The sequence below is a fragment of the Arachis hypogaea genome, chromosome 6 (genome assembly GCF_003086295.3).
Source record: "Arachis hypogaea cultivar Tifrunner chromosome 6, arahy.Tifrunner.gnm2.J5K5, whole genome shotgun sequence".
NCBI lineage: Eukaryota > Viridiplantae > Streptophyta > Magnoliopsida > Fabales > Fabaceae > Arachis > Arachis hypogaea.
In genome coordinates this window covers 16764671-16784750 of record NC_092041.1, presented here as the reverse complement: position 1 = coordinate 16784750, position 20080 = coordinate 16764671, and the positions used below count along the sequence as shown (strand labels likewise).

Here is a 20080-nt window from a genome sequence, read left to right as displayed (position 1 = left end):
ATAATAATAATAAGAGAGAATGATGAGAAAAAAATTTAACAACAATATCAACAATAACATCCAAAGGAAGAACTTAACCACGGTGAACCACGAGAAAAACGACAACGACATTAAAAAAAAGAAGAAAGATAAGAAGAAAAAGCCGCGACCATTGTTAAATAAGAAAAAAAATAATATGCATTTTTATTTTTAAACAATTTAATTAAATTTAGTTATAAAAAAGACTTAAACACTTAATACTTTTATAAAAATAAAAAAACATTCATGCAAACTCAAAGAACCACTCAAATAATATGTAAACAATTTATATGTTTAAAGGCGGTGGCATTAAGTTTTATGCTTGCATTTACTTTGGTATTTAACATCGGCATATCTTTCTTTGCTAAAAAAACCCATCCCTCTTGTCTTGTTCTTCTGCTTCTTTGTTAGCAGCTTGAACAGACTTGTACCATAGAAATGCCTGCACCCATAAGAGATTAAGTTGTTGTTAGTAAAAAAAATTCTTTGTTTGACTATTTTTTTTATATTAAAATAGATATAATTTTATACTTAAATTCAACATGTAAAAAAAATAAAAAATTATAATTTTTGTGTTCACTAATTAATGTTTAACCACTTTTATAATTATAAATTGTGTATTATATTTATTATTATTATTTATAATATAATTTATTAATCTCATTAAATAAAATAAATTAAACAAAAAATCCTAAATAATAATAGTAATCTTAATAATAAATTATAACGTACTAAAATTAGTACTAAGAATACTAAAAAAAATTATATAAAAAATATTAATAAAAATCAACAAAATTAAATATATTTAAGAAAATAATATTATAATTTAAATATTATATTAAATATATTTTAATTAATATTATTCAAATAATATTGCTATTTTCGGTCGTTAACCATTTGCCCGATGGACTTTCCACTCCCTAAGAAATCTAAAAACTCATCGGTCCCTATCTACTTTGAAATATGTACATTCCAGTCTCTATCAATTTTGAGTAAATGCATTTTCGATCTTAGTAATGTGCTTTCCGATCCCTAACCAGGAACTGAAATGTACATATATCAAAGTAGATAGGAACCGATTTGAATTTTTAGATTTTTTAAAGGTGAAAAGTCCATCGAACAAATGATTAAGGACCGGAAAGGACATTTATTCTAATATTTATTTTATCAAAATTTAGTTGCCAAATAAATACATACTAAGTCATTAACTTAACTTAATTAGTGTATAAATAAACTTGTAATGAAAATGAAGTTACCGAAGAAGGAATGCCAGTGAAGGCAAAGAAACCCAGCAAGGGAGCATAAAACACGCTATCTGATCCCAAGACTCCGAACACCGGCCTTTGGTTCACGTACTCAAAAATTGAACCTATCTGTCAATTCAATCAACAACCACTGTCAAACTAACTTCCAAATTAAAACGGGGAAGAATTTAATTAGAGGCTAATTACAGCGGCGATAGCAGTGATAGCAGATGCAAGCAAGTAAACGAAGAATGGAACTTGAAATCCTTGCTGCAAAGAAGAAGATGCGCTAGCGTCATCACGCGCCCATGGCGGAGGCTCATCGGAATCTGGCTTTGCCCACGACGGAATATTTTCGTCGGATTTGTTGGACTCTGCTGATCCTTGAGTCACCGCAACCACCACAAGCCTATGCGAAGGTGTTGACCGTGATCTTGTGTTTCCAAATCGAAATCCAAATGTATTGCGATGCGGAGATACTACTAAGTGAGCGTATTTTGATGAATGATGATTCTGTAAAGCGCATACCGTCTGTGACAAGAAGGTACCAGTAGCGGTGGCAGTGGTGGTCATCCTCGTTTTTGTAAGACGGAACGAACTAAAAACTGAACAATGCAAAGTTTAGTCCCAAGAAAATAATCCAGAGTCTCAGCCATCCAAATTCTATCCTTACTTACTGAAATCTTATCCTATCTTTAGGTTCAAATTTTCAGCCCAATTCGATTTTTTGCATAAAAAAAAAGGCCCAATCAACTTACACAGAACTTACAGAATGTGCTACAAATTTATACCCATGCCAACGGAAAAAATAATTTGATATATATATATATATATATATGTATTATTGAATAATTTCTTTAAACTATATAGATACTAAAATTATCAAATTGTTCTATAAATAAAATAGTTATAATCTTGTGTTCCTGTTTTTAATATAAATCGTCAGCATAATACAAATTTTTAAAAGAATATAAAACCTATATACTAGGATTATGGGATAAAAAATATAAAACCTATAAATTTTAAAAATTTTGGCAAATAATATGCATTTAATAAAATAATATATTTTTAATATATCAGAGAAAATTGAATTACTAAATAAGTACTCTATATATAAAATATTTTAAGTATTCTAAACAAGTAATAAGTATTTCAGGTACAAAATTAGATTAGTAAGTATTCCATTTTATTATCTACTTTAATAATTAATTCTTATAAATATTTTATTCAATTTCATTTTTAAATAAATATTTTTTTGTTTTATATTTGTTGAGTTAAGATTAATTTTAAATTTATATAAATGATGACAAATATTTATTGGATTAAAAGTTCAAGTTGATTTAATGTGTGTGTTAATAATATAGGTCGAATAATTGTCAACCGAATACCTGCTGCCAGAACAATCCAAAAAATACTTATAGAGGAGTATATGAAAAATTAATGGTCAACTGAAAATAAAAAATTTATTCTGAAAACTTATGTATGGAGGACTCCATGTGAAAGAAAGGTTGAACGTTCGAATACAATCCATCGAAGATATCTAAAATGCAATCGGTCATAAGAAAGTGTTTTTCATTATTTCTAAGAGTGCTCAGATGTGACTGAAGTTTGGAAATGTTCAAATCTGTCATGGCTGCTTCAAGCTCGTGAATCATGGAAGTGGTGGATTCGGCTGGAAGAAGAACTGAGAATGAAGGAAAATTCGAACGAAAAGAGAGCAGCAGCAAACTTCTTATGGCAAATTTGGTTAGCAAGAAACGTCTAGGTATTTGAAGATAGAACCACCCCCTTCGATAACTATGGTAGAGAAGGTCAGGAGAAGTGTGGATGAGAGAAGATAAGACCCTTGAGTTTTTACTTTATCTTTTTAGTTTTTTTATGTTTAAGTATTTTATTAAGATGGCTAGTCCAATGAAGATTTTATCATTGTCATCATATGAAAATACTTCATTTTGATCATTGAATGATAAATTGTAAGGTTTGATTTTCATATGTTATAAAAATATTATTTTTATTTAAAGTGTGTCCAAATAAATAAGTTACACTTTTTAAACAAAGATTATCATTGAAAGATATTTTTGGTATCTTCATTGAAATAGTTGTCTTTTATTAAAGTTAGAACTTCTTATTCTCTTTATTACAATTCTTGCTTATAGTCCAAATTGAACCAATTTTTCAGCAATGAAATTGCATAATTTTAACAAAATAATAATAATAATAATAATAATGTAGGTTCATTTGTTCACTCCTCAGCCTAAGTTTATGTTGTTTCATCAATCTCAAATATCACAACTCTAAAATTTTAACTCAACAAATCAATACCTATAAGTCAAGAGAGAAAGTTCTGAATGCTCATAGTTGAAACAAAAAAGAAAAAAAAAAGACAAAAAGATATTTGCCATTATCATAGAATGGCTAGATTCTAAAAAATAACAAAGACATAAAGAAAATACCATTACACCAAAGCTATCAGTAAAATAATATTAAAAAAATTACTAGCAAAGTATGATAGAGCAAAACAAAAATGAAGAGTAATGAGCAGCAGTTATAATGGCACAAAAATGAAAAAAGTTATGTTAGGTAACCAATGATTTTTTTGAACAATATAAACAAAGAATTTTAAAATTGGCCTAATTCAAGTAAAACACACTACACTTCAAATTACTCATCTAAATTTTAATATTAGAATAACCATCCGCACACATAGTGAATTAAATATCCAATATTCCTATTGTTCACGTTGTTTAATAATTTTATTGTCTACTTATAATTTTCTAAATGAAAATGTTATGCATGTTAAAGAAGACAACAAATCCAAAGACAATAGAGATGGTAGAGTAGCTCTTCAAACAAGCAGAATTAGTGGAGCAAAATAAAAAAAAACATTGCATACCAATGAAGACAGGCAGAACCAAGAAAGGAATTGGAAGAGGCAGTGTTAAAATTTGAAGAGCAAGCATCATCCTATAAAGTGGTCTACTCAACATCATTTGAGAATAAGAAAAATAGAGTGATACAAGAATATCATCTCAAAACACTTGAACGATTTTTTTTTCTTCAATTTGTGCTTCATTTTAGATTTTCTTTGCTTTGACTATCTAATGTCATCTCTCTGTATTTGAGAAAAAGACTTATGAATATGAGTTGAAAAATCTGTGAGAGAAGAAGTAAGAGAGATGCATGAAAAAGAGTAAAATATTCCTGTGTAATTTAGTTTTGTTGAACTAAGATTTAGTTCTCTTACCAAGTTGAAATAGCACTTTGTGGTAGATTGAATCTGTGGATTCTCCTTACCAAGTTGGGACAACACTTGGTAGTAGCTAGCTTTGGGATAAGCTTAGACTTTGATATTAGATGAATTAATCATTGGTATTGGTATATGTAATCTAATTGATTATAGTGAAAATTCCACCATAATTGTAGTGGAGACTGGATATAAGTTTCATAATATTTAAAAATCGAATAAAAATATATGCTGGCCTCATTCTCTTCTTCTCTTTTTTGTTTTTTTTTTTCTGGTTTTAGAGATAAAACGAAAAAATCTTCTACGTAATTAATTTCCGCAAAAATCAAAACTATAGAAGTTCATCTCTAATTTCAACTTGATAGTTGATTCAACCCCCCTTTCTCAAGTTCTAGCAATTTTATAAAAAATTTTCGGCCTAAAACTAATAACTCTTCTACTATCTATGTAGTCTGCATAATTTTTGTCACTTTTATAGAGTTTTTTTTCTCACATAGATGGTAATTTTGTCAAATGAAATAAGTGCTTGTTTGTGTGTCATTAAATCGATAATTTTTTTATTTTTTATTATGTTTGACAAATTTCTAATAGTAAAAGTAAAAACACTAAAAAAATATATATTTTTTGAAAAATTATAATTTATATTTTTTTAAAAGATTTTTTTTCTTAAAAAATATATTTTTTACATAATAAATAAATAAAAAAATTTTACATAAAATATTCAAATATAAAATCACTTTTACTTTTATAAAAGATATTTTAAAAAAATATTATTAATTTTTTTTTTAATAATAACGCCCAAACAAACTCTAAGTATTTTAAAATTCCATAATCCTATAGTATATATTAGAGCTATTTTATTTTTAGGATAATCTGATAGTTTTGATATCCATAAATAAATTACTCTGTATTATTATGTGGTAGGATATTAGTAAATCTTGTTAATACATACCTAATTAATCTTCATTTGTTTGATATATAAATACAAACGGAACTCAAAACATATAACAAATTAAGTAATTATCACTCATCATCGGTGATCATCACAAATTAAACGATGGAAGCAAAGTTTTTTCCATACAACAACACACTACTACGTACACGGTGTTCATCAAAACCACACTTGATGATGAAACGTAAACCAGATGTTATAGTAGCGATGCACACAAGGCATCATCGTTCCTCTTCAGATGAATCTAGTTTGATCCACAAAGATAATTGGTTTGATCTCTTAGCCATAAACCATCTTTCAAGATGTGTTCAAGATGCCACAGGTAACATTATTAATTAATTACATGCATACAGCTTCATTGAATAATTCAATAATCTTGGCATACAAACATGCAGGATTGAGGAACAGTAAGAGCGGGTATGAGAGCCTGGTAGAGGCAGCTACGGCGGCTTCCCAGAAATTCGATCCGATTCAGCAACGACAGCTTGTCATTCAAGCTCTTCACACAACCTTACCAAACTTCATATTTTCATTCGTCAGTACTTCTTTGCTAATAATACTTATCTATATTATTGCTATCAAAAAGTTTAAGGATCAGTACTTTTATGTATATTAAAAAATTCGGTTCTGCTACGTTACCAATAACTTATCTGCCAACTTCTGTCAACTCTTATTTATAATTGTGTTTCATGAAAATGTGTTAGTGGATGTGTCTAATAAAAATGTCTTTTTTATAACTGTGTTTAATAGAAGTGTCTTTATAGATATATTTTCTGGATGTGTCTCTTTATATATGTATTTAAAATATATTAATTACTAGACACATCTACGAACACACTTCCATGAAACACAAATATAAATAAGAGTTGGCAAAAGTTGGCGGATAATATGTTGGTACCCTATACTTTTCTTAAAAAATTCTATATATATAATTATTGTTTGTTGTTATTATTATGACTAATGGCAGACGAAAATGTTACCACCATCGAAATTTACAAGACAAGTATTTGCAGCTTTTACCACCTTGTTCTTTGCCTGGTTAATTGGCCCCTCTCAGGTATATGAGAGATACTCTTTTATTTGATATCCATAACAAAAATATGACTCTTCTAACTCGAACAATATTAATTAAGAAAAAGTATAGGTAACCAACAATATTTTTGAACAATGTGTGAATAATATGAATTAATAAGATTAAAAGAGTAAATTTAAATTAGTAGCATTAAATTAAAATGTAGTGTATCTTTATTTGATTGATAGTTGTTCATATTGTTTAAACTAGTCATTATTTACCTAACATTTTTCATTAATTAATTATATCTGTATGTTACATTCAAACAAAAGATCTTTCAGTTTTAAGACCCTAACATAGCCTTATACTAGTATATAGGTTGTTATTACAAGTTCAACTATTTGAATATTGGATGCTGCATTCTCAAAGTTTACTAGTCTAAACTTAATCGGAAGCATTATTAGTTAGGATCTTAAAAGTTGCGATTTTTTATATTTAGATTGCTTATCATAGTAAATTTTGGTTATAGTAAAGTTAGACTTTAAGATTGATTAAAATTTCTCTTTTTTTTTTCTTTTTTTTTTAAATGTTCATTAGAATGACTGTTTTTTATTGGTAAATAGAAACTGTAAACAAAATATTACGTTTAAAAATAGAAAGAGGATCATCTTTATATGTGTTATTATTTTTAAATTTAATGCGTTCATCAAATATTAGCATTAACAGATAAAATTAAGTTATTAATAATTTATAAATATTTACAATAAGGCCACAACAAAAATTTAAATTAAAATAAACTTCCAACAGCTAGCTCCCAGAAAAAGACATGCAGTTGAACTATGCCTTTCACTGGTGAAAAGACTGGGAAATGGAATGTACAATTACCCTGCATCTTCGCCATGACTCATGAGTTTAGTGACCTAATTAATGGAATCCACTTAATGCCTTAAATAGACTCTAGACACAGAATACATCATTATAGGAAATAGTTCCAATAATGAAAAAAAATGGAAATCGTTACCCAATTTTGCAGTTTGAAAAATAATATAACCAGAAAAGTTTAGAAAAAAATAATACGTGTACACACAAAAATAAGTATATTAAATTTTTTGTTTAGCATTACAAAATTTTTTAGTATTTTTTTATATATATTTTAAGAAAAAATGAGTTTAAGACCAGATAAAAAAATGTTTAGATAAAAATAAACAAAATTAAATAAGTTTAGATAATAATAATAATAAAAATAGTATAATTAAGTATTAAAATTTATAATTTTTCAAAATATACAGATAAATCTATAATACTCTTCTGTGTATTATGAATTATACTCATACAAATAATATATATGAGAAACTTTAACAATTTTATCTCTAATTTTTGCCTCTTACATACTAATTCTATATAAAAAAAAAGGTAAAAAACTTACGAAAATTTAAATAGCAAATGTCTTAAGAACGTATATATAGGCAATGATGATAGAGGAAAATCTCAACATGAGGTTGATCAAGTTGTATGTTCCATTCGGTATGTTGGCAATCTTATTAATATTCAAAATTTACAAATTACAAATCATCATGTTCTTTAATGTTATTGCCTATATATATGTTCTTTAACCATGCATCTACATGATTATTTAACATATTCCAAATTAATCCATCTTGCATATTCAACACTTTCTTTTAGACCAAAAAGAATAATATTTTAACTCCTCAGTCCTCACAATGTATAGCACTCTTTATATATATATATATATATATATAAAGCATATTGACTTAGAAAGTAAGTTAACTACAAATAGATAATCTATTTGACCCATAGATATGGAGGCATCTTTTTACTTTTTCAAGTTATGATATTAAGAAATTGAATATGAAATGATTATCATTATCATCATTATTTTCACGGTGAGAAGGTTAGAGAATCGGAGGTCAACGGAAAAAGAGAAAAAAGCGTGGTCTACTTCAAAAAATGCAGGTTAGTTTACTTTTTCATATTTTAATTAACACAAGAAATATATAAACAAATAAAAAGATGCATGGTAATGGTCTTTAATCCACCAACTTAAGATACATTAATCTATGGTTGCAATTATGTTCCTCCCATATGTTCCATTCTCTATTTCTAATTTTCTATCGTGATTGTTATGATCAAGATATAAAAAATCGAAATTTTATATGAAATTGAAACAGTAAATTAAGAATGTAAAAGATAAAATTTTAACAAAATTTAAATTATAAAATCGTCAGATTTAGTACAAATTTTATAAAATCGATAAATTCATTTAAAATCATAATTTAAAAAAATTAAAAATTAAATTGAAATTCTAACTACTATATATAATTATGATAACCACATTAATTAAGTTCTTTTTAATACCAAAATTATGATTAGTTACTGTTCATACCCTGGCCCAATGACAAAGGCCCAGGTTCAAATAAAAGGCCTAGTCCGAAGGATTAAGCCTAGCCAAGCACCGACCTTCACATAAGAAGTCGGTAACAACTACGACTTACCCTAAAGAAGTCGGACATGAGATTAGCTGGCAGATAAACACTCATTCAAATGAGTAACCGCCCCTAAAATCTCTCTAACCGCTTCATAAAGCCATATCTTAACCTCCCTAAGATAATGGGGCGGTTAAACACCCTAAAGATATGGCACTACTCCAACGGTAGTTATTGGCTCACCACTATAAATACACTGACATCCCTCAGGTATCTCTAAGCCCAATACTCTCTAGACCTCCTCACACTCTTGCTAACTTAGGCATCGGAGTGTCTTTGCAGGTACCACCCCCCATTCACTCACGAACACAAGTCGGACGGAGTCTCCCGAGCTGCATACTCATACGGAAACCTCCTCCTTCACACATTTGGGCCAGCCAACGCCATCCATTCAGTCAATCTCCGGTTACCCACCGTAACATTGGCGCCGTTGCCGGGGACCCGAGAGATCATCCATTGATGGCGGACAGATCCCACGAAGAAGGCCATGTGGAAACAGATTCTGAACAAGAGAATCTGGACATGGGTAATAACGATGTGGACCTCGCCCTCCACCAGGAAATTGACAATCAGCATAGAGAAGGCACCTCCGGAGTAAAGAACCCGAAGGTAAATTCCTCAGAAGGGCGCGAATCAGAAAAAGGAGGACCACCCCATGTAACTGAACTCATGGGGTTAGTCCACAGCCGCCTGGAACAGTTAGAACAAGAGCGGGAGCGAAAAAAGGAAACTAAAAAGTACCTAAAAGAGGAGATGGAACGGCGAAAAGAGTTAGAAAGAAAACTCTTAAAGCTAGAATCCTCCCTCAAAAATCGCAACTCCCGTGACGAACAGGAAGAGCCACCGTTGGGGGGGAGGATCCCTTTAGCGAGGACATAATGAGGGCTAAAGTTCCGAGGAACTTCAAAAGCCCTGATATAGACCTCTACGATGGAACTACGGATCCAAAGCATCATCTGAGCAATTTCAAAAGTCGGATGTATCTAGCTGATGCTTCCGACGCCACGCGATGCAAGGCCTTCCCGACCACTTTATCGAAAGCAGCGATGAAGTGGTTCGATAGCCTCCCCCCGAGGTCGGTTACTAGCTTTGAAGACCTCTCAAGGAAGTTTTTGATGAGGTTTTCAATCCAGAAAGACAAGGTGAAACATGCACCGAGCCTCCTGGGAATAAAACAGGAGGTCGGAGAATCTTTACGAACCTATATGAAAAGATTTAACAAAGCATGTTTGGAGATTCAAGACCTGCCCACAGAGGCAGTCATAATGGGGTTAGTCAATGGGCTCAGAGAAGGTCCCTTCTCACAGTCCATATCTAAAAGGCACCCCGTTTCTCTAAGTGATGTACAAGAAAGAGCTGAAAAGTACATCAATATGGAAGAAAACGCCAAGTTAAGAGACCTGAGTTGGCGACCTGGACCCCCTCCCTCAACTAAAGAGAGGGAAAGGGAAGCCAAGAAAAAGGAAGAACTCGGTCTCGAGAGGCCAAGGAAATATCACTCTTATACTCCCCTGAAAGTTTCTATAGTAGATGTATACAGAGAGATCTGCAACACTGAAAGACTGCCACCCCCTAGACCCATTAAAAATAAAAAAGGGGGGAGCCGCAGCGATTACTGCGAGTACCATAAAATATATGGTCACTCCACAAACGACTGCTACGACCTCAAGAATGTGATAGAAAAGTTGGCTAGAGAAGGTCGGCTTGATAGATATCTCATAGAAAGGTCAGACAGTCATGGAAAGAGAAAGCGAGATGACATGGATAGAAGAGACCCACTACCGCAGACTCCAGAGAGGCATATCCATATGATCTCAGGAGGATTTGCGGGAGGGGGGCTTACTAAATCCTCTCACAAAAGACATATCAAAAGAGTCTACCAAGTCGGGGAAGAGTCACCCGATCTTCCTACTATTTCGTTCACAAAAGAAGATGGGCAAGGAATAATCCCTGGGCATGACGATCCAGTGGTAATAACTATGATCCTAGCCAATGCCCATCTCCACAGAACCCTAGTAGACCAAGGAAGCTCGGCGGACATCCTTTTCAAGCCCGCTTTCGACAAGCTAGGGTTAGACGAGAAAGAGTTAAGAGCCTATCCCGACACCCTATACGGATTAGGGGACACGCCAATAAAACCACTAGGATTTTTGCCCCTTCACACCACTTTTGGAAAAGGGGAAAAATCAAAGATTCTAAGTATAGACTTCATAGTCATTGATGAAGGGTCAGCTTATAATGCCTTAATCGGCAGAACTACCCTTAATCGTCTCGGAGCAGTGGTATCCACTCCCCACCTCTGCATGAAATTCCCGACCTCAGCGGGAATAGCAACGGTAAGGGGAGATCAAAAATTGGCGAGAAAATGCTACAACGAAAGCCTAAATCTGAGAGGAAGAGGCAGAGAAGTTCACACAATAGAGCTCGGTGGCGCAAGGGCCAGAGAAGAGCTGCGACCACAACCAGGAGGAAAAACCGAGGAGTTACAGGTCGGTAAAGAGGAAGGGAAAAACACTTACATAGGAGCCAACCTAGGGGAAACTCTAAAACAAGGGCTGGCTGAGCTCCTAAGAGATAATTCCGACCTCTTCGCCTGGAAGGCCTCTAACATGCCTGGGATTGACCCCGAGCTCATGTCCCACAAACTCTCGGTCTATCCAGGGTCCCGACCTGTACAACAAAGAAGACGCAAGCTCGGCACGGAACGAGCCCTAATAGTAGAAGAGCAAGTACAGGCGCTCTTGGAAGCCGGCTTTATTAGAGAGGTCAAGTACCCAACATGGCTAGCTAATGTAGTGCTAGTCAAAAAACAGAATGGTAAATGGAGAATGTGCGTCGACTATACCGACCTAAATAAGGCATGTCCTAAGGACCCTTATCCCCTACCAAGTATTGATACCCTAGTGGACTCCAGCTCGGGGTACCAATACTTGTCATTCATGGACGCCTACTCGGGATATAATCAAATCCCGATGTATGAGCCCGACCAGGAGAAAACATCATTCATCACACCCAGAGCCAACTATTGCTACGTGGTCATGCCATTCGGATTGAAGAATGCAGGAGCCACATATCAAAGGTTGATGAATAAAGTGTTTTCCCCCCACCTGGGGAGCCTAATGGAAGTATACGTCGACGACATGCTAGTGAAAACCAAGAAGGAAGTTGACCTCTTATCCGACCTCTCACAAGTCTTTGACACCATAAGGCTGCATGAGATGAGACTAAATCCCGCAAAATGCGCCTTCGCGGTGGAGGCAGGAAAATTTCTAGGGTTTATGCTAACACAAAGAGGGATCGAGGCCAATCCCGATAAATGTAGAGCCATCCTAGAAATGAAAAGTCCGACTTGTTTGAGAGAAGTCCAGCAACTCAATGGCCGACTTGCAGCCCTCTCCAGATTTTTGGCAGGATCGGCACTAAAATCCCTTCTACTATTTTCCTTATTAAGAAAGGGATGCCAATTCGAATGGACTCCGGAATGCGAGGAGGCGTTCCAAGAGTTCAAAAAGTTTTTAAGCCAACCTCCTATCTTAACCCGACCAGTACCAGGAAAAGACCTCGTTCTGTACTTATCCGTAGCAAACAGGGCTGTCTCGTCAGCCCTGATAAAAGAAAACGAGGTCGGACAACACCCAGTCTACTTCATCAGTAAGGTCCTACAAGGCCCTGAACTAAGGTACCACAAACTAGAAAAGTTTGCCTACTCCTTGGTAATGGCCTCACGAAGGCTACGACCTTACTTTCAAGCTCACACAATAAGAGTCCGTACAAACCAACCCATGAAGCAAATCCTCCAAAAGACGGATGTTGCGGGGAGAATGGTTCAATGGGCAATAGAGCTCTCCGAGTTCGATTTAAGATACGAAACTCGGACAGCAATTAAAGCCCAGTGCCTCGCCGACTTCGTGGCAGAATACGCAGGGGATCAAGAGAAAAAGCCGACTACATGAGAACTCTATGTAGACGGATCCTCCAACAAAACAGGGAGCGGCGCAGGCATAATATTAGTAGATGAAAGAGGAACCCAGATAGAGGTTTCTTTAAAATTTGAATTTCCGGCTTCAAACAATCAGGCAGAATATGAAGCCTTGATAGCCGGACTAAAGTTGGCAGAAGAAGTCGATGCTACAAAAGTAATGATATACAGCGACTCACAGGTGGTGACCTCCCAAATAAGCGGAGAATATCAGGCAAAGGACCCTAACATGAAAAGGTACTTGGAAAAAACTTTGGAGCACCTTGGACGCTTTGCAGAAACCGAGATCAAACACATAACTCGGGATCTAAACAGCAGAGCGGATGCCCTATCCAAATTAGCAAGTACCAAACCAGGAGGAAACAACAGAAGCCTGATTCAAGAAACCCTCCAAGAGCCCTCGATAGCAAAAACAGAAGATAAGCAAGAGGTACTTGAGGTAGTCGGTTTAAACCTCGGATGGATGAACCCCTTAGTCGAATACATGAAATTTGACATCCTCCCTACAGAGGAGAAAGAAGCTAAAAAGATCCGAAGAGAAGCACAACATTACACCTTGGTGAGAAATATCCTCTACAGAAGGGGGATATCAACACCATTATTAAGATGCGTACCGACCTCAAGAACCACTGAGGTATTGGAGGAAGTACACAGTGGGATCTGCGGAAATCATCTCGGAGCAAGATCACTAGCCAGAAAAGTAATCCGAGCTGGATTCTACTGGCCGACCTTGCAAAAAGATGCCACAGAATTTGTGAAAAAGTGTCAACCGTGTCAGATGCATGCAAATTTCCACGTGGCTCCCCCAGAAGAGCTCATTAGTATCACTTCTCCATGGCCTTTTGCAAAATGGGGAATTGATTTGTTAGGTCCTTTTCCCCAAGCGCCAGGACAAGTCAAATACTTGATCGTGGGAATAGATTACTTCACAAAGTGGATAGAAGCAGAACCATTAGCCACTATCACCGCTCAAAGAAGTCGCAGGTTCCTCTACAAAAATATCATCACAAGATATGGGATACCTTATTCCATTACTACGGATAATGGAACCCAATTCACCGACGCTACCTTCAGAAGCTTAGTAGCCAGTATGAAAATCAAACATCAGTTCACCTCGGTAGAGCACCCACAAGCCAATGGGCAAGCCGAGGTAGCCAACAAAGTCATACTGGCAGGACTAAAAAAGAGACTATAGGAAGCAAAAGGAGCTTGGGCTGAAGAGCTCCCTCAGGTGCTATGGGCTTATAGGACAACCCCCCAATCCGCCACGGGAGAAACACCTTTCCGACTAGTCTATGGTGTAGAAGCCATGATTCCAATAGAAATCAATGAGCAAAGCCCAAGGGTAATTCTCCATGACGAGGTCGGAAATATACGGGGACACAAAGAGGAGCTCGACTTACTCCCCGAAGTCCGAGAAGGTGCCCAGATAAGAGAAGCGGCATTGAAACAAAGGATGACTACCAGGTACAACAAGAAAGTCATTCGAAGATCATTTGCCCCGGATGACTTGGTCTTAATCAGAAACGACATTGGAGTCAACAAATCAGGAGAAGGAAAGCTCGCCGCAAATTGGAAGGGACCATACAAAGTCAAGGAAGTGTTAGGAAAAGGTTATTATAAAGTAACCGACCTGAACGACACTGAGCTACCAAGGTCGTGGCATGCTTGTAATATGAAAAGGTACTACAGTTAAAAGCGAACTCTACTCACTGATGTACTCTTTTCCCAACTTCATGATTTTTTTCCAAAAGGGTTTTTTCTGGAGAAGGGTTTTTAACGAGGCATCATAGTAGAGACTAAGGGAAAATAGGCTATCAAGACCCTTAGTAGCAAGAAGGTACCTCCCCAATTAATAAAGATCTTTTTCATTTACAATATCTCTTATAATATCCTCTTTTATTTTTCTAAGTCTTTCTACGAAACGCGCCGACTTAAGCTCGACAAAACGTGAAAATCCCATGAACCGACCTAGATGGTCGTCAGGATAAAACGACGAGGTACAAGTCGGCGTAAAGAGGTTGTATGAATTGATCGTAGAAACTCGGGAACAATCCGACTCATAAGTCGAAATGAGAACCCGAGTAAACAAACTCGGAAGTACTCCGAGTAGAAGAAAAACGCATCACAAAAATAACCTAAGTCATAAAAACTCACTAAAGCAAAGTCGAGTATAAAGGATAACAAAAAGAGATTGGAAAAACCTGAAAATTTTAAAGGCTGCCTAAAAGCCCTTAAACAAAAAGGCTCGGAAAAACAAGACAAGCCAATAGGAAAGGTTTTCAGAGAAAGATCAAGAGGGTTTTGAAATATCGAAAAGCATACACGCATAAGGTAACTTAAACCCTTATCCAAAAAGGTTATTTATTTTGTTAATCTAAACCCTTATTAAAAAGGGCACTTGCCGAAATATTTTGTTTACGGCCTTAAAAGGCCAAAAGAAATTGTTCAAGCGTCACCAAACAACATATAAATAAGTTTAAAAAAGGGGAACTCACAGGCCGAGCCCCCATATAGCCATAAAAAAAAGTCATTTTTGCAGAGGAGTAGACGGATCACCACCACCAGAGTCAGTTGGAGCGCCACCGGGACCAGGAAGAGAAGCTGAAGAGGAGGTCGGAGGAACAACTGAAGAGCTCGGAGCATCTTTAGGACGAGGAGGGGACTCAATAATCCTCTGCCCCCGAGTCTTCAATTCTGACTCGGAAACAACCACGGGGACAGGGGGATCCACGATAGCACCATCAATAACGACTTTATCAGGATGTAAAGGAGAAAGATACAAGTCGGGAGCGATAACTCTGACTTGCTCCAGGAAAATTCTCCAAGACTCCTCGGCACCATCAGCAATAGAGTCCTCCAACTCGGCGTACGCATTCCGAGAATTCAGCAAATCCTTCCTCACAGACACAAGATCTTGAAATAAACTCTGGTAACTATCCTGTGCTGTCTTCCTCAAGGTCGCCTCCATAGTACATTGGGCCCGCAGCTTGCTCTCCTTCTCCCGAAGGCTATCTCTCTCCTCCCTCAACTTAGCTACCTCCTCCCTCAACTCCCTCTCGTGATCCTGGTAAGCAAGAAGCCTCCCCTCCAACTCTTCAACCTTCGAGGTTACCCCCAAAGAGCTGAGGGGAGTCTTCTCGAAGATATCCAAAAGCTTGCCACAAACACCCGCCGCCCGGAAACTCTCCTCAGCCAGGATGGTGAGGTGGTTTCGAACAGAAACATCATCCATGCTTATATGAGGATAGATGTTCTTTCGGACGAATGCAAGAGTATCCGCCTTAACCCCACCATCAAAAGAAGAGCCAGACTCTAAAGTCTTACGCTTCTTCTTCTCTGGCTCAGAAAGAAGTCGGGCAGAAGGAAGTGGTCGGGACAAGCTGGAAGAAAAATCACAATGGGCTAAGAGGGAGTCCCCACGTTCTGAGGAGGAGGAGGAGGAGGAGGAGGGGAGACGATTGCCCTGGCACCACCGGCCCTGGCCCGAGACTTTGCCTTAGCCTCCTGAACTCTCTGGTAAGATTCCTGAGCATTCTTCCTTGCCATATCTGCAAAAGAAATAATTAGCAAAATTTACAAGTTGGCAAAACTCAAGTCGACAGAAACAAGTCGGAAATAGGAAATGCATTTACTACCTAGTTGCGACCGAACAATGGTCGGCGTCCCCTGGAGGAATTTTCTAGTATCCAAGTATGGGGCTCTCCCCCACGCTTCTCGGAAAAACCCCACAATGGCCGCCTCCACCTCGTCCAGGTCATCTAGACCATACTTTTCACAAGGGGAGGCCTCTAGCCAATAAAGGGGAAAGCGAGGGGAAGAATGCGTATCCAGGAAAAAGGGGTGGTGACCCTCTACAGATTGCACTTTGAAAAAATAATTTTTGAAGTCATGAAAGGATTCGTCAAAAAGGGTGAAAATTCTCCGACCTTGTATGGCTCGGAAAGACACCCATTGTTGTTTGTTATTTAGCCCACTAAAGGGCTTAGTCATATGGAAAAGAAAGAAGAAAATCCTCAAAGAGGTCGGAAAGTCCAAAGCGTGACTAACAAACTGATAAATCTTCAGAAAACCCCAAGAATTGGGGTGAAGTTGAGTAGGGGCAACTCGACAGTGGTGCAAAACAGATATTTCAAAATCCGAAAAAGGAAGAAAAACACCCAAGCGGGTGATCATACATTCATACATAAAGAAAAAATGAGGGGCCGCCTCATTGGCTCTCCCAAAACGAACCCGGTCTTCCGGACCCGGGGTTATCAACTCATATTTTGGCTCGTCCTCCTCCGAAGTACAAAGCCTGTGATGAGTACGAAGATGAGTAATAAACTCAGCGTCGACCAAGGGTTCCTCCCCAAGGACCGTGACATCAACCCACTGAGAAAGAACATCTACGGAAGCCATTTTCTTTTTTTATGAAAGGTGACAGAAACCTACAAAAAGAAAAAAGAAAAGAAAAATAAAAAAACACGGTCCCTAAAGAGAGGGGATACGAAGCCAAAATCTACAGACCAACCCATCTACCCGCAAAACAAAAGCATGCAAACATAAGGCATGACGTGAAAGAAGCAAAGCTAACCTTTATCCGAAAAGTGAAGGTTGGAAAAAGCAGAAATCTTCGAGCAGAAGAATGCAGCACGAACAAGGAAAGAAGAAGTTTGAAAGATTGCAGAAACGGAAAAATGAAAGAGAGGGAAAGTACTTATAAACATGCTAAGGGGCATAATGGTAAAAGCGGAGCAGTCATTAATGAGATTGCACCGTTACCAAAGCCCTCAATCCCTAAATGCTTCCCCAACGGACACGACGCTTGAATTGACGTAACTGTCAGAAACAAAAGGTCGCGAAAATCACGTCGGTTTATAAGACCCATGTTTCCTCCAAATAAGTCGGCTACGAACCCGAGTTAAATACTTGAACCCAAGCTCTAAAGAGACTTTGGGCTCAAGTAGGGGCACTGTTCATACCCTGGCCCAATGACAAAGGCCCAGGTTCAAATAAAAGGCCTAGTCCGAAGGATTAAGCCTAGCCAAGCACCGACCTTCACATAAGAAGTCGGTAACAACTACGACTTATCCTAAAGAAGTCGGACATGAGATTAGCTGGCAGATAAACACTCATTCAAATGAGTAACCGCCCCTAAAATCTCTCTAACCGCTTCATAAAGCCATATCTTAACCTCCCTAAGATAATGGGGCGGTTAAACACCCTAAAGATATGGCACTATTCCAACGGTGGTTATTGGCTCACCACTATAAATACACTGACATCCCTCAGGTATCTCTAAACCCAATACTCTCTAGACCTGCTCACACTCTTGCTAACTTAGGCATCGGAGTGTCTTTGCAGGTACCACCCCCCATTCACTCACGAACACAAGTCGGACGGAGTCTCCCGAATTGCATACTCATACGGAAACCTCCTCCTTCACACATTTGGACCAGCCAACGCCATCCATTCAGTCAATCTCCGGTTACCCACCGTAACAGTTACTATATATCTACCATTCTCATAATCATTTTATTTAAATAATTAATCAAAATTTTGTGAATTAATTTATTTAACTATATACCATTATTTTATAAATTATATATGTATGTATGTGCAGATTTTTAGAAGAGACCAATTGTATAGGAATGTGTACGAATCTCTGCAAAATTCCAACTCAATCGTTTATAAAGGACTCTATGGGTATGCCAGTTACCATGGTCCCTAGTAAGTATATATCCTCATCAATGCAGAGATTAGATGATAGTAACACACATTAAATTAAATCATATATATAATATATATCACCTTGACATACATGTATTTTAATATTGTCCCGGCTCACATACAACCATATAAGTGTACATATTATCTATATAAAATTTATTTATCTCCTTGTTAAAAATGTATTTGTTTCACTCCCAAATTTAAATGTAAATAGTAATAGAAAAGGTAAATAATGTTGAAAAAATATCTAAGATAATTTTATTTTATAATGCAATTAGGTATTTTTAAATATTGTTTTTTAGTTATTCAACTTTTAGAAGAAAGAAAAGATAAAAAATAAATAACGTTTTTGATTTGTTAAACAATTGATACGTAAGAGTGAGTATTTAAATTAATTAAATAATAATAAATTTTTAAAAAGACGAAAAAAACTAAATTTTAAAAGACAAATAGTATTTTTTTTATATTTTAATAAGCCCAATAAAAGACAAAAACAAAAGGAAGATTCTTTCTTACTTAAAAGATTATTTTCTGTCTGCAATTAATCCTCCACTAAATTGTGGGAATTCATGAATCTCTTCATCATTTCATTGGAGGACCCCATATGCATGCATATGCCATTTTATTGGGTGCAAAATTGTAAATAGCTAGCTAGACCCGTCGAAAATCAGTTGAGATCAGAGTTGATGAGAGAATTAGAAAACATAAATGAAATACTTCATAGTGGATGCTTTTCTATACAAAGAAAATTACTAGTAATAGCATATATTAAGTTCAGTATCATGGAAATCACAGTGTTAGCACTATAAATAACAGTAGGCTAGTAGCCCTTTCTTATATATTTACATTTTGGTTTGCAGATTTTGATGACATGAGTTGTGAAATGATATTTGGGCAGGATCCTCCACTATTAATTGATGATCCAGCACTAAAGCAACCCTGCTATAAACTATGTAGTACTAAATTTAATCATTATGAATAATTTTTCTTGAAACTTCACATAAAGGCAGAAGTGAAAACATAATAAAACTATTTTACATATAAAGAATAGAATAATGTAACTAATAATATAGAATGTTCCTATATCATGCAGGCAAGGCAAAGAAAAAGCATGAAATGAATAACTGCCTCAGTTAGTGCAGGAGGGTATGCATATATATAGAGAAGTGCTTCCATTTGTAAGCATATATTATTTCAATTTTAAACCATCCATATATGTAACTATATATATATATGTATTACTTTTTTTCTTTCTTTTTCTTTTTCCTTTTTTTCCCTCAAAATTAGGAAAACCAAATATATAGCTTGTATGCATTTTGGGGGAGAGAAGTGGTTTGACTGATGAAGATTTGTTGTAGGGTTTAAGGAGAGCAAGGATGGAACAAGAATAATGTCTCCCACGTTTATTAAAGTGC

The 20080-nt window shown here is 36.0% G+C and overlaps 2 protein-coding genes across 2 annotated transcripts; one reads left to right on the top strand and one right to left on the bottom strand.

Annotated features, from left to right (window-relative positions):
- Positions 1-261: 261 nt before the first annotated feature.
- Positions 262-2057, bottom strand: LOC112696258 (uncharacterized). The gene is made up of 3 exons (XM_025748916.3): positions 1470-2057; positions 1275-1391; positions 262-460 (listed from the first exon to the last, which is right to left on the bottom strand). The coding sequence occupies exons 1-3, from the start codon at positions 1833-1835 to the stop codon at positions 383-385; spliced, it is 561 nt and encodes a 186-aa protein (XP_025604701.1). The 5' UTR covers positions 1836-2057; the 3' UTR covers positions 262-382.
- A 3478-nt stretch (positions 2058-5535) lies between these two features.
- Positions 5536-19802, top strand: LOC112805375 (beta-carotene isomerase D27, chloroplastic-like). Its single transcript, XM_025847766.2, has 7 exons — positions 5536-5780; positions 5854-5993; positions 6426-6515; positions 8383-8444; positions 18559-18665; positions 19526-19618; positions 19759-19802. The coding sequence occupies exons 1-7, from the start codon at positions 5564-5566 to the stop codon at positions 19800-19802; spliced, it is 753 nt and encodes a 250-aa protein (XP_025703551.1). The 5' UTR covers positions 5536-5563.
- Positions 19803-20080: the final 278 nt, after the last annotated feature.

What these genes read in the sequence shown, in the direction of transcription:
- LOC112696258 (XM_025748916.3), bottom strand. Translation starts at nt 1,835, where the DNA reads ATGACCACCACTGCCACCGCTACTGGTACCTTCTTGTCACAGACGGTA. An exon ending in CTATCACTGCTATCGCCGCT is followed by an intron (nt 1,392 to 1,469) that starts GTAATTAGCCTC and finishes TTGAATTGACAG; the next exon opens with ATAGGTTCAATTTTTGAGTA. An exon ending in TCACTGGCATTCCTTCTTCG is followed by an intron (nt 461 to 1,274) that starts GTAACTTCATTT and finishes TTATGGGTGCAG; the next exon opens with GCATTTCTATGGTACAAGTC.
- LOC112805375 (XM_025847766.2), top strand. Translation starts at nt 5,564, where the DNA reads ATGGAAGCAAAGTTTTTTCCATACAACAACACACTACTACGTACACGG. An exon ending in CAAACTTCATATTTTCATTC is followed by an intron (nt 5,994 to 6,425) that starts GTCAGTACTTCT and finishes GACTAATGGCAG; the next exon opens with ACGAAAATGTTACCACCATC. An exon ending in GTCTACTTCAAAAAATGCAG is followed by an intron (nt 8,445 to 18,558) that starts GTTAGTTTACTT and finishes ATGTATGTGCAG; the next exon opens with ATTTTTAGAAGAGACCAATT.